Genomic DNA, 15,134 nt, shown 5'->3' with positions numbered 1-15,134 from the left:
GTGGAACTCGGGGAAGCTGGTGGCCACCGATGCCACTCCATGGGACGGGTCTGGGTTGGCACCCAGTATCCCCTCCTCCCGGTCGGTGTCCATAATGCTCTGCAGCGGCTCAGCAATGCCCAGCTGAGACTGGGACAAGCTCCACTGCGCCTTGATCATGCCCATCTGAGAGCGGGACAGTCCCGCAGAACCTCTATCAAGGTCAGCCTGGTACTGGGTGACATCCCCAGCGAGACGGTCATTCTGACCGGGCTCTCAGCCATGGCTGTCATCGGCTGTGCGACGCCTTGGACACTTCACTCATGGTGCAGGCATTGTGTACCAAGCTTTCCACTGTGGTCCGCCACCCTAGCAGAGTGGCGGAACCACGTGGCCTCGGTGCCATGCATTGCCAACACCATCTCCCGCACCCCATAGCCTCTGGGATTCCTCCAAGTGCCTATGGATCTGCTGGAGTGACGCTGACATTTTCCTCTGAATGTCCCGGCTTACTCCCTATCGTCCCAACCAGCTCAGAGTACCTCTGTACCACAGATTTAGCAGCTGATCCAGGGATCCAACAGCCTTCGGACTGCTGACTCACCTGGGGGTTCCTGCCTCCACCTGATGACTATGATCAGCAGTGTGGTGCTCACCAGATTGTGCCCCCGAAGCCTGTCCACTAACATTGCCCACTGAGGTGTGTGTATCTGTGCTGGTGGACGGTGAGGATGACAGCTGGGCCGCGACCACAGTTGCATCATTGGAGCTCTCCTCTGAGGTGATATTCTCAGAGTCAGGAGAGGGGGCCGCCCGGGATGGGCCGGAGCCGTCGGCTGGAGAATCTGCGGGGGAATGGACATGTGGCTAGTGAGAGGAGTGGGTCAGTCAGTAAGGCAATAAGAACTGATGTTCGATAGGTCTCCTGGGTGGTTCCTCACCTCATTGGTGTCTGCCAGTCTCCGCTTGGTGTGAGCGATCTGTCCTCAGCCATCCCAGTCATCTCCAGGGCCTGCTCCTCAAAGGAGGTGAGGATTTTTTAGTCCGGCACCCCTCCGCCAGACTGGGCCTTCTTCCGACATTATGGGACAGCTTTTCCGGAGGAGACACAGAGAGGGCATTGTTAGCCACACACGTGGTTCACAGTGGTGTTGCGGGGAGAGGTTTGAAAGGGGAGGAGCTGAAGGGAGGGTTAGGGGTCGCATGGAGAGTTGGGGTTGGATGTTCCCTTGGGGAGTGGGGCGTGAAAGGACGCCATTGGTGCGAAATGGCTGGGTTGGCTGACCAAGTGCAGGCTTAAGGCTGCTCGACCTTGTTAGCGGGCGGTGTGCGGTCCCCAGCATCAGCTGCCAAGGCTTCATTTGCAGCGAGTAGCCTGTGAGGCCTCGTTAAGAGGACATTTAATGTTGAATTGAGTTGCCGGCCTCGCTGGGCCAAGCGCCGGGAAGCTTATGGCAATTCCCGCTCGCTACCACATTTAGAAATGCTTCTAAGTGTTCACACTTCTGAACACTTAGAAATGAACACAGGAGTTGCAACATGTTAAAGGACTTGAAAGAAAGGTGAACTTGGAGAAACTGTTTCTGAATTTCGTTAAACATATCATACTTATCTTTGTCAGTCCAACCCAAGCAATGACATTTATTTCTCTGACTGTCACTGTAATAGCAGATGGTTTGTTAGCAATTAAGTAGTCATAATTTATTTTAAAGTTCAGAGGTCCTGATATTGTTTATATTTGTACACAGTACTGCCTAACCAGTAAGCATGATTTGTGCAATTGTAACAAATTGACCTCTAGTGACTACAGTAAGCTCATGATGACTTAGAGAATTTGTATCAGGGGCTGGATTCTCTGGTCGCTGGCTCCGAAATCGCATTCGGCGAACGGACGGAGTATCTAGAGTTCACGTCCCCTCCAAACCGACTAGGAGTACGCCGCGCCACGTATTGACGGCCTCAGGACGTTGCCTGAGGCCCGTCCCCCGATACTCTGCCCCGACCAGCCGAGTTCCCGACGGCGTGGGACACGTGTGGTCTTACCTGTTGAAAAGTCGGCGTGGTGGCTGCGGACTCAGTCCAGCGCTGCCACAGTCAGCGGAGGGCCGATCCGCGGGCAAAGGGGCTGGTTTAGCACAGGGCTAAATCGCTGGTTTTGAAAGCAGACCAAGGCAGGCCAGCAGCACGGTTCAATTCCCGTACCAGTCTCCCCGAACAGGCGCCGGAATGTGGCGACTAGGGGCTTTTCACAGTAACTTCATTGGAAGCCTACAATAAGCGATTTTCATTTCATTTCATTATTCAGGACTGGGGGCACTGTGGGGGTTTGTTCGGGGCACGTGAGCTGGCAAGGGGGGTACAATTTCACAGGCCGGACACGCAAGCAGCCGGCACAATGTAGCCCCAAAATCGGAGAATCCAGCCCCAGGTTCCCATCAGGCATAGTGATTTTTTTATCATGACAGAATACAAGTTGTAACAACTAATTCAGTAACTACTTGTTAACGCGACATCACTTCTGTGTCCAAGGTACTAAAGTTTTAGCGACGAGAGAAGCAGTGCAAAATGTTGTTGCTGGTCTTCCATTAGTATAGGAAGTATTTTTAAAAAAATTTAGTGTACCCAATTTATTTTTCCCAATTAAGGGGCAATTTGGTGTGGCCAATCCACCTACCCTGCACACCTTTGGGTTGTGGGGGCGAAACCCACGGAAACAGGGGGAGAATGTGCAAACTCCACATGGACAGTGACCCAGAGCCGGGATTGAACCTGGGACCTCGACGCCATGAGGCACCTGTGCTAACCACCGTGCTGCCCTATTAGTATAGGAAGTATGGCAGCTTTTTATGTTCCTGACATAAATGTGTAGTTCTGGTTCAACAGAATGTCTACAGCAATGAAGAAGCAATGATTTTTTAAACTGCTTCCACAGTCTGAAGAGCTCCAGTTTAGTTAAAAACCTGTCAACAGAAAAACAATTACGCAGATTTACTCAACTAAGCTGAAAGTGCAGAATTCTGCAAAGTTGGTATGTTTGATTGGCAGAAGTGGTGTCCTTAAGATTGTTCATCAATGGTGAACTTAGGATATATTGAAATTAGGCCTTTGCAGAAAAAAACTGCCCCTTCCCACCTAATATAGGAACAGAAGTAGGCTATTCAGCATATAATGGGCCAGGGTTTAGAGAACACCAAAGTAAATCATGGAGTTCACCTAACCCACAACTTTGAATATATTTTGGTTATGGGGACCACCAGGTCCCACTTTACAGGTGTGATGCAACAGAGAACTAAAAGTATTTTAAACAAAAACAATTTTTTATTCTATGAATCCAGTTAACATTTTATAAACACACAGTAAAACATCTTATCAACTACCAACCCTGATAACCCCCGAACAGATACTGTACTTTATAAGTAACCCTGAGGAACCCCACAAAAAGATACAGTACTCTATAAGTAACCCTTAGTAACTTTCCTAACAACATATAAGCCAAAATACTTTTTAACAAAGACGGGAGGTTTGGATTCTCTACAGAAACAGGTATTACTTTGAAACCATCAAGTGATCTGGAGACATTCTTTAGAGAGAGAGACATATACACCTCTTTCTTGAATACAGCTCTCCAACTGAAAGCAAAACTAAAACGCAGAGTCAAAGAGAGCTTCCAGCTCAAAAATGAAAGTAAAAAGCAGAATCACATTCCAGCTCCATCCACACAATGACATCACTGCAGCCATTTGATAAAACACACTTTTCTTAAAAGGACTCTCGTATGACAAGCCTCACAAGAATGTCGCACCATTCAGTTAGATCATACCTGATCTGTACTTTAACTTAATATATCCATCTTTGTCATATCTCCCTGAATACACTTGCTGAACAAAAAAATCAATCTCAGTCTTGAAAAATTCAATTTACCCAGCCTTTTAAAGAAGGAGTTCCAGAGTTTCACTCCTTGCGTGAGTAAACGCTTCATCACTTAACTCATAAATTCACTCCTTTTGTCCCAAAATCTTTACCAGAAAAAGCAGATTCTCTCAACTGAACATCATTATAATTCCAACACTTTGATTAGGTCACTCCTCAAACCTTCTAAACTAAAGGGCGTGCAAACAAAGTTTAAGCAACCAGTGATGAATATAGAAATTATATATTGCTGGAGATTCCCAGGAGATGTAAATAATTTATGAGCGATTGTAATTAGTCCGAGCAGGCCATGGAACTTAGTGGGATATAAATGATGTAATTAGTGGGAGGAGCCAGGTCTGTTTGTAGCTTTGTAGTCTGTTCCAGGATTTTAAGTTGAACAGCAGTTTGGCCAAACGCTGCTAAGTTGAGCAGAAGTGTGTTGGATTTGTTTTTGAAAGGATCTCTCTCCAAAGTCCTCTATGCAGATGAGTAAGTTACATGTTTTCTTAACTTTATTTATAAGAAGCATATGAACTGCATTGGGTTGCTTAATTGGAATTTGTGGCAGGTGTAGTTAACAAGTTCAAATTTTTCTTTTTATTAACTTCCGGTGGCGGCTACGAGGTCGCACATTCGGTGGCTCTCACTCCGGCTGGCTTTTTGGACCTGGTTTCCCGACTTTTCGGAACTTTTGAGCGCTAGAAAAGACGGCCACAAAGTTGCTGATTGAAGTGTGCGGAGCTGTATGAAAACAAAGAGCAGAAAAGAAAGAGCGAAAGCAGGAAAAGGGGCAGAGACAAAGTGGTTTGGGAGCTGAACCGGGACCAAAGATGGCTGACATACGGACTGCGGACCAGACGATCCAAGCAGCGCTGGACAATATGCTGCAGGTCATAAAAGGAAGTTTTGAAGATACGAAGCAGGATAACTTAGAACCACTTTAGAAAGTGGTGGAGCAAGTGAACCAAAGGCTAGTGACCCAGGACAAAAAGGTCAAGGAGCTGGAGCAAGTGGTGGAGGTACAGGCGGACACACAAACGATCGCTACAATAGAGATAGATGGGTTGAAGGAGTGACAGAGAAGGCTGCTTTGACAGGCTTGAAGACCTAGAAAACAGAGCCCGCAGACAAAATTTGAGAGTTATTGGCCTCCCAGAGGGGGCCGAAGGTGCTGACGCCACAACGTTTGTGGCAGACCTGTTGCAGCAGCTGATGGGGGCTAACTCCTTTCTTCGGCCGCTGGAGCTGGCTGGGGCACACACAGTGGAGGTGAGGCAGCCGCAACAGGCCCCACCCCCCCCCGACCAGTGGTGGTCAGGTTCCACAGGTTCTCAGACAAGGAGCGGGTCATTCAGTGGGCAAAGAGTACAAAGAGCTGTACATGGAACAACAATGTCCTACGCATCTATCAAGACCCGAATCAGGAGGTAGCCAGGCGGCGAGCAGCCTTTAAAAGAATTAAAGAGATTTTGTTCAAAAAGCACGCAAAGTTCAGTCTGCTTCTCCCAGCGTGGCTGTGGGTCATGCAGCAGAGCCAGCATTACTACTTTATGGACCCTGATGAGGTGATGGAATTCGCAAAGAATTAGGGACTGGTGCCGAACTGAGGGCCCACGGACCAAAGTCAGAGTATTATTGTTTGTGGGACTTCTAGTTTTCTTGGATTGACTTTCTATTTTTTGCTGCTTCACAGGTACTTTGTAGTTTCTATTTCTGTTTCGCTGCCTATGTGTACAATGGGCGAGGTTGGGGGGGGGGGGGGGGGGGAGGAGACGGGTGCCCCTCGCTCTCTTTTGGGTTTTCTTTTTGCTTTTCTTTGTGTTTTTTTCTTTTTGGAGCTTCCAACGGGACAGAATGTGGCCGGGAAGCAATGGGGGTTAAAGGTATTGGATGTAGGGGTGGTGACGGGGGTACTGTGTTGCTGTGTGTTTCTATTACTAATGCGCAGAAAGGGGTGATCGGTATCACTCATCTGTTTACACAAATGGAACAGCATTGCAGCTGGAGCGGTCTCGGGTCTTTGTTTGATTGCTCTTGTTTGTTGTTTGATCTCCTGTACTGCAGAGAGAGAGACTGCTCAAGCAGGAAACATCAGGGGAATGGGTGTGGATCGGTGGGGGGCTGATTTAGCTCACTGGGCGAAATCGCTGACTTTTAAAGCAGACCAAGCAGGCCAGCAGCACGGTTCGATTCCCGTATCAGCCTCCCCGGACAGGCACCGGAATGTGGCGACTAGGGGCTTTTCACAGTAATTTCATTGAAGCCTACTCATGACAATAAGCGATTTTCATTTTTTCATTTCATGAGCTTGGGGGAACAATGGGAGCGAGACAAGTGGGCGCCGGAGGGATGAGTCACCGGGCTAGCGGGAAGCTAGTCAAGGGAGTCAGGTGGGGGGATGCATACAGCCAGTATATGGCAAGGGTCGGGTTACAGAGGGGTTGTTGTTGCGGGGGGGGGGGGGGGGGGGGGTGGGGGTATTCTGCTAACATGGGAGGGATCTAAAGTAGGTAACAGAGCGGAGGTCGGGGGTGGGAACTACCAGGAGGCGAACTGGGAGGGACGCAGCACATGGGCTGGCCCAAGAAGGGGGATGGTTGATCGGCAAGGGGGGGTGGCAGGTGGCCTCCAACCAGGCTGATCACCTGGAATGTCAGGGGACTAAACGGGCCAGTCAAGAGGGCGCGTGTTCTCGTGCATTTGCGGGCTCTAAAGGCGGACGTAATCTTACTGCAGGAGACACATCTGAAAGTGACTGACCAGACCAGACTAAGGAAGGGCTGGATTAGCCAGGTATTCCACTCGGGCTTGGACTCTAAGTCCAGCGGGGGTGGCAATCACGATCAAAAAATGGGTTCAATTTAAGGCAGAGGGGTTAGTTTTCTTATGGTCCGTGATACTCTTGAGGGGGTGAGGGTAGTCCTGGTGAATGTATATGCTCCAAATTGGGACGACGCTGATTTCATTAAAAGGGTGCTGAGGAAAATCCCAGACTTAGGTTTACGCAAGCTGATCATGGGTGGGGACTTCAACACGGTCCTCGACTCCGGACTAGACAGGTCATGCTCCAGAACGGGTAGGCTCCCAGCGATGGCAAGGGAACTGAGGGGGTTGATGAAGCAGATGGGGGGGGGTAGACCCATGGTGAACCAGACGGCTGACGGGGAGGGAATATTCGTTTTACTCGCATGTTCATAAAGTATGCTCTAGAATAGATTTTTTCATCATGAGCAGGGACTGTGTAGGCGGGGTAAAAAACATGGAGTACTCGGCGATCACCAACTCGGATCATGCCTCACACTGGGTTGACCTGCAGGTCTGCAAAGGGAGCTACCAGCGCCCGCAATGGAGGTTGGACGTAGGATTGCTAGCGGAGGATGGGGTGTGCGAGAGACTGCGGAAGTGCACGCAGGACTACCTGCAGGTGAATGACACAGAGGAAGTCTCAGCAGCGACCCTGTGGGAGACGCTGAAGGCGGAGGTACGGGGGGAGCTGATTTCAATTCGGGCCCACAGAGATAGAACAGACAGAGCGAAAACGGACAGACTGGTCAAGGAGATCCACCCGACAGATAGGGAATACGCATAGGCACCGAGGGAGGACCTATTTAGAGATATGATGTGGAGATGCCGGCGTTGGACTGGGGTGAGCACAGTAAGAAGTCTTACAACACCAGGTTAAAGTCCAACAGGTTTGTTTCAAACACGAGCTTTCGGAGCACGGCTCCTTCACCTGAAGAAGGAGCCGTGCTCCGAAAGCTCGTGTTTGAAACAAACCTGTTGGACTTTAACCTGGTGTTGTAAGACTTCTTACTATTTAGAGATAGACAGAGACTGCAGGCCGAGCTGGGAGTGTTGTCCACAAGCAAAGCAGTGGAACTCAGGAAGGCAAAGGGTGTGGTCTATGAGCATGGGGAGAAAGCTAGTAGAATGCTTGCGCAGCAACTCAGGAGGAAGGAGGAGGCCAGAGAAATAGGCAGGGTAGTGGACGATATGGGGAACAGAGTGGATGATCAGTCAGGACTGAACAAGGTGTTTTGGGGTTTTACAGCAACTCTATACCTCGGAACCCCCTGGGGAGCCGGAGGAGATGAAGCGTTTCTTAGACGGACTGATCTTCCCAAAAGTGGGTAGGGGGCTGGTAGACGGACTGGGGGCCCCGATCAGAGCTGAGGAAGTACTGGGGGGCTTGAAGGCCATGCAGTCGGGTAAATCCCTGGGGCCGGATGGATACCCAGTGGAGTTCTATAAAAAGTTCTCGGAGATAGTGGGGCCGGTGCTGACTAGGGTATTTAACGAGGCGGGGGACAGAGGGACTCTACCCCGACGATGTCACAGGCTACCATTTTGCTGATATTGAAACGGGATAAAGACCCGGAAGCGTGGGGTCATACAGCCCAATCTCCTGATCAACGTCGGCGCCAAGCTCTGGCTAAGGTCTTGGCGCCTTAGAATTGAGGACGTGTCCGGAGGTGATCGGGGAAGACCAAAACAGGGTTTGTTAAAGACAGACAGCTGGTAGCCAACTGAGAAGACTACTCAGTGATCATGATGCCCCCGGAGGGCAGAGAGGTAGAGGCAGTGGTGACAAAGGATGCCGAGAAGGCCTTTGACCGGGTGGAGTGGGACTATTTGTGGGTTCAGGGAGGGCTTTGTTGGCTGGGTTAGACTATTGTACCAGGCCCCAAAAGCTAGCATGAGGATGAATAGGACAACATCAGAGTACTTTAGACTACACCGGGGGACCAGACAGGGATGTCCACTCTCCACTGTTTGCACTGGCCATAGAACCTCTGGCGATTGCCCGGAGAGCTGCGAGGGGGTGGAAGGGAATGATCAGGGGAGGGGTGGAGAACAGGGTATCGCTGTACGCGGACGACCTGCTCCTGTACGTAGCGGACCCGTTGGCTGGGATGGACAGTATACTCGGAATATTGAGAGAATTTGGCGGTTTTCAGGGTACAAACTGAACAGAGTAAGACTGCGATGTTTTGTAGTGCAGGCGAGGGGCCCAGGACAACCAGGTTTGAAGGGCTGCCCTTTAGGATGGTCGGAGAAAGATTTTCCGATACTTAGGGATACAGGTGGCACGAGACTGGGGCAGGCTGCATAAACTAAATTTGACTAGAGTGGTTGAGCAAATGAAGCACCGAGTTTAGGGATGGGATGCACTCCCGCTCTCACTTGCGGGGAGAGTGCAGATGGTAAGATGACAATCCTCCCAAGATTCCTGTTTATTTTTCAGTGCCTCCCGATTTTCATCCCATGGTCCTTCTTCAAAAGGGTCAACAAGATTATTATGGGCTTTGTCTGGGCGGGGAAGTCCCCACGGGTGAAGAAAGTGATGCTTGAGAGGAACCGTAGCGAAGGGGGCTGGCGCTGCCGAACCTCAGTAACTACTACTGGGCGGCCAACATAGCCATGGCAAGGAGTTGGATGGTGGGTACGTCGTCTACTTGGGTACGAGTGGAGGCGGCTTCGTGCAGGGGCACCAGTTTGGCAGCCCTGGTCACGGCCCCCCTGCCGCCCCGCCAGCCAGGTACTCCACCAGCCCGGTAGTGGTGGCAGCCTCCAGATCTGGGGCCAGCGGAGGAGACATGTAGGGCAGGTGGGAGCATCGGTCTGGTCTCCAATATGCGACAACCACCGATTCACCCCTGGGAGTATGGACGGTGGATTTCGAGCGTGGCAGCGGGTGGGGGTGGGAAGGAGGGCCAGCGAATCACGTCCACATGTTCTGGGCATGTCCAAAACTTAGGAGATACTGGGAGGGATTTGCGGACGTCATGTCCCAGGTACTGAAAACTAGGGTGATGATGAGTCCAGTGGTGGCAATTTATGGGGTCTCGGAAGACCCGGGGTCCAGGAGGAGAGGGAGTAGAGTAGAATAGGAGCGATAAATAGGCAGGTACTGTTTATGAGAGAGGATTGGTCTTTTGCACTATGTTTCTGTTTTGGGTTGATATATGCACATTACTGTATACTGTAACTGTTTACAATGCCAAAAATACCTCAATAAAATAGTTTATTAAAAAAAGTTTTCCCCTTTATTTAAGAACTGTTTAACTGTTCATTGCAAAACTATTTATTTGACGTTAATGTGGTTAAGTTGGTGCTTAAATTTCATTTTGTTTAAACATAAAAGATACCTATTGGTCAGAGTCATTACTCCTCGGGTGAAGTATCCTTTCCTCACAGTTTCACAATTAAAAAATTGTTGAAGTTCTCGTCTGGTGTCCGAACAAAGTTGGTGTCTGTGCTGGTATCCTAACAAACCTATTCTCATCCTTTAAACCCTGATTTCATTCTGGTAAATCTGCATTATATCAGTTTCCATTCAATACTGATTAATCCTGAATAAAACCATATATACAGAAAGATGAGAAAGAATGGGTGAGAAAGAGAGCATGAATGAGTACCAGAACCCAGCTCCCAATTCCACAGGTTCACCTTCCAATAAACTCTTAGTGTCCAGTGAGACAATCATTGCATAATAGATTGAGCTTCAATAAGTTCACTATTTAGACTGGATGCATTCTCTAAGCTGGCACGGTAAATTGGCAGATGCTTCTGAGCTACCCTTGAAGGCAATTATGATCCAAAAACAACTTCCTTTCATCTTAGTAATGTCAATATTAAATATTCGCAAAGATTACTATGCTGATTATTCATAATTATTTATACAACAAAAAGAAAAATAATTTATGTAACATGTTTATGCTCTGGGTGGAGAAATTCTACTATAATTTTATAACTGCAAACATTGAAACATTTCAATGTCTTCCAAGTCATAATATTGAAGTGATGATATTGAGCTTCGGTTTTTAATTAAAAAGTTAATTATCTTGTTAAATGCATGGCTGTAGCTGACAGCAACTATTAATAACACGATTATACTTGTCACTTTCATGTTAAGAAACACTTTTACTTACCAGTTGATGGAGGAGTAGGCGAAGATGGTGATGTTAAAGGAGAACTAGCGCCAGACCCTGAAGGGAAAATCATGTTGTAAAGGGGTGAGTAAAACGGTTTTGTTTACAAAGCACGTTGATAAAGTGAATATTTTGATCTGTCATAAATTTCCAAACATGCTGAAGGAACTGCCCACATTTCTCCCCATACTTCACAATGCCACAATTCAGTATAATGGTGAATTTTGTCTGAGGAGGTACTATTTCTATGTTGTGCCCCTTGCAGTTCATTGCATCTTGTTTCATAGCATGTGCAAGGCTGAATTTCTGTACACATAAAACACTTGACTATATACTGGCTGATGTTTGTAAAAATCTGTGTGATTGGTAATGAAAAATTACCACAAAAAAGTTTAATTCATTACCAAAAGAAAGCAGAACAAAAGCTTTTTTCAATGGTCGGTGCCTCTATTGTCATCAAATGACCTTCTTTGGATCAGCATCATGCACTCTTCCTATGCCACCATGTGCTGCACATATTAACCTCTAGACAATAATTAATCTACAAAAATAAAGATGACCATTAATTGTTTTTTTTACTCTTTGCCTTTCACAAAAATATTTAGAAGTCAAAGCTTTGGTTTCATAAGTAAAAGTATGGACTTCAAATTAGAACTAAAACTCATTCCTGGAATTTTCATATGGAATGTTTTTATTTTTTTTGCTCCTCCTTAAAATAAATCATTTTTAAAGGTGTACTGAAGAAATTTTTTTTGAAGAAACCCTCAAAGAATACTTTAAATGTCAATACCTCAATTGTCAGCTGTGGCTCACTTGCTAGCATTCCCACCTCAGAGGATGGCCAGATCAAATCCCACTCTGGGATTTGAGCACAAAATTAAATGTTGACTGAGCATTACTGAGGGAGTGCTGAACTGACAGAGTTTGGTGTCACCTTCTCAGATTAGATGTTATACCATGGCCCTGACTATGTCACAGGTGGACATAAAGATCCCTCAGGATTATTTTGAAGAGAGGCTGTTATTTTGGCCTTTGCCTCCTTAGCAGCCAGGAGACGGATCTTATTAGCGTGGAGGGACTCGGAGCCCCGAAATCGGTTTCTTAGGCTTGAGAAAATTAAGTTCGCCCTGAGAGGATCAATGTTAGGGTTCATCCGGAGGTGGCAGCCGTTTATCGACTTCTTCGGGGATAACTAAACTATTGGCAGATACAATAAGGGCGGGGGGGGTTAGTGAATGAGGGGGGTAGGGGGAGTTAATTTAGTTTAGGCGAGATCAGCGAGAGGAGATGAAGGGACTTGGGAATTGTGTATATAATCTATGTTGGCGGGGTATGGTTGTTGGTTGGGGGGGGGGGGGGGTGCTACGCACTGAATTATGTTTACATTTGTATTGGTATCTTTTGTTGTTATAAAACCATAAATGTCTTAATAAAATGTTGGTTAAAAAAGAGAACTATACACACTCCCACTCTCCCTCGCAGGAAGAGTCCAGACGATCGAAATGAACATATTGCCCAGGTTACTCTTCCTGTTTAGATCCATTCCGATCTACATCCCCAAGGCCTTCTTCATAGCGCTGGACAAACTTATCATGGAGTTCGTATGGGGGGGTAAAAATGCTAGGATCCCAAAGAAGGTCCTACAGAAGACAAAATCCAGGGGGGGGGGCTAGCCCTCCCGAATCTACAATTCTACCACTGGGCGGCAACAGCCCGATGCGAGGTAAGGGGATGGCTCCAGGAGCCAGAAGCCCGAGTGGGTGCGTGCGGAGGAGGCCTCCTGCATGGGGACCTCCCTCCGGGCCCTCGCCACGGCAGCACTCCCATCCCCACCCAAAAAACACTCCAGCAGCCCAGTGGTGACAGCTACCCTCCAATCCTGGAACCAACTGCGGCAGCAATTTGGCCTGAACAAAATGTCGGACAAGGCTCCCATCTGCAACAACCATAGGTTCAAACCAGCACTGACTGACGCCACCTTCAAAAGGTGGAGACAGGAGGGGGGGACACTGACAGTCAGGGACCTATACACGGACGACAGGATCGCAACACTGGACGAACTGACAGAGAAATTTCGGCTAGCTGGGGGGAACGAGCTACGGTACCTGCAGCTCAAAACTTCTACGAAAGGAGGACAAGGACGTACCCCACAACCGCCACGACAGACACTACTGGAAGACCTACTGGACGCAAGTATCCTAGAGAAAGGGAACTGTAGTGACATGTATGGCCAACTGGTAGATAGGGACGACACCGTACTGGACGCAACAAGGAGGAAATGGGAGGACGACCTGGGGATGGAGATAGGGTGGGGACTCTGGAGCGAAGCACTGCATAGGGTCAACTCCACCTCACCGTGCGCAAGGCTCAGCCTGACGCAACTAAAAGTGGTACATAGAGCCCACTTAACGAGAAACCGTATGAGTAGGTTCTTCCCGGAGGTGGAGGACAGATGTGAGCGGTGCCAAAGAGGCCCGGCCAACCACGCCCACATGTTCTGGTCTTGCCCCAGACTTGTGGAGTACTGGACAGCCTTCTTCGAGGCTATGTCCAAAGTGGTGGGGTGAGGGTGGAGCCATGCCCGATAGTGGCGGTCTTCGGGGTTTCAGACCAGCCAGATCTATTCCTGGGGAGGAGGGCGGACGCCCTTGCCTTTGCCTCCCTGATCGCCCGCCGTAGAATCCTGTTTGGCTGGCGGTCAGCAAGCACCGCCCAGAGCTGCAGACTGGCTGTCCGACCTCTCGGAATCTCTCCAAATGGAGAGAAATCAAATTCGCCATCGAGGGTCGGACGACGGCTTCCACAGAACGTGGGAGCCATTCGTGCAATTGTTCCGGGACCTGTTTGTGGCCAACGTACAAGAGGACGAATAGTCGGTGGGAAGGTAGCCGGCGGGGCGGGGGGGGGGGAGGGGGGGGGCTACGGGCTCGTTACGGGGGTTTGATGGCTAGCTAAGGCCCAAAACCAAACTAATAAATGCCAATAAACATGTTGGGGAATGTAAAATATGTATGCGGCGGAAAAGGGGGAGGCCACCAGTTATTACTACGAAGATGCTCACCTGTAAAATATATATGTTAATTTTTTGCTTGTTCTTCTTTTTTTTCTCTCTCTCTAACAATTTGTAATTTGTTCAATATAAAACATGAAAACTGAATAAAAAACATTTATAAAAAAAAAGAGAACTATTTTGAAGAGCAGTGTGTGCCACGGTGTCCAGGGCACTATCCATCCTTCAATTAAAATCACTAACATAGGTTTATCTGGTCATGATCACATTTCTGTTTGGGCTGGGTTGGTGTGCGCAAATTGGCTGCTCCTACATTCACAACAGCGACTACACTTCTTAATGATAATCTTTATTGTCACAAGTAGGCTTACATTAACACTGCAGTGAGGTTACTGTGAAAAGTCCTTGTCGCCACATTCCGGTGCCTGTTCGGGTACACAGAGGGAGAATTCAGAATATCCAAATTATCGAACAGCACGTCTTTTGGGACTTGTGGGAGGAAACCGGAGCACCTGGAGGAAACCCACGCAGACAAGGGGAGAACGTACAGACTCCACAGACCGTGCCCCAAGCCAGGAATCGAACCTGGGACCCTGAAACTGTGAAGCAACAGTGCTACCCACTGTGCTTCCGTGTGCCCTCCCAAAGTGCTGAACAGCATTCAGGAAACCCGGAGGTCATGAAAGGCAGTATAGAATTGCAAGTCCTTCTTTAAATTAATGAAGCATTTGAAATACTTTCTTCAATTTTACTGAATTAAACTTTAGCACTGTTCACACAAGTTGGTTAACGAAGGAATGTTAACAACTATTAACATTGGCACAAACTATGCTGATATTATTGCCACGGGTACCCCCAACTTGTAACATCTGTCAATGAGGTGTATAGTTTTGCTTTCGGAATGGTGTGAGGATTCAAGTGAAACTCCAGTGAGAATAAACAGCCCAGTCATCGTGTCACAATTTTTTTAAAATTTAGGGTACCCAATTATTTTTTTTCAATTAAGGGCAATTTAGCATGGCCCATCCACCATACCCTGCCACATCTTTGCGTTATGGGGGTTGAGACCCACGCAGACACGGCGAGAATGTGCAAACCCACAATGACCTGCATGCCTAGACTCCTCTGCATGTTAATGTTCCCAAGGGTTCTGCCATTACAATATATTCAAACCTAGATTTGATCCTCCAAAATGCATCACCTCGTATTTGCCAGATAAACTCCATGTGCCATTTCTGTGCCCAAATCTCCAATCTATCTATATCCTATTGTATACTCTGACAATCGTCGGCGCTATCAGT

The 15,134-nt window shown here is 48.1% G+C and overlaps 1 protein-coding gene across 6 annotated transcripts in view; it reads right to left on the bottom strand.

The window, feature by feature from the left end:
• Nucleotides 1–15,134, bottom strand: part of pxk (PX domain containing serine/threonine kinase) — a 93,566-nt gene that overhangs the window by 10,893 nt on the left and 67,539 nt on the right. For all 6 annotated transcript variants that reach the window (XR_005462221.1, XM_038810509.1, XM_038810512.1 and 3 more), the window contains one exon: nt 10,824–10,880. Coding sequence is in view for 5 of the 6 variants with exons in the window: in XM_038810509.1 (XP_038666437.1) it covers nt 10,824–10,880 (57 nt within the window). In the remaining variant the exon portion in view is untranslated. The remainder of the gene's footprint in view (nt 1–10,823; nt 10,881–15,134) is intronic.

Source organism: Scyliorhinus canicula, chromosome 11, assembly GCF_902713615.1.
Source record: "Scyliorhinus canicula chromosome 11, sScyCan1.1, whole genome shotgun sequence".
Taxonomy (NCBI): domain Eukaryota; kingdom Metazoa; phylum Chordata; class Chondrichthyes; order Carcharhiniformes; family Scyliorhinidae; genus Scyliorhinus; species Scyliorhinus canicula.
This window is presented reverse-complemented; position numbering and strand designations above follow the sequence as displayed.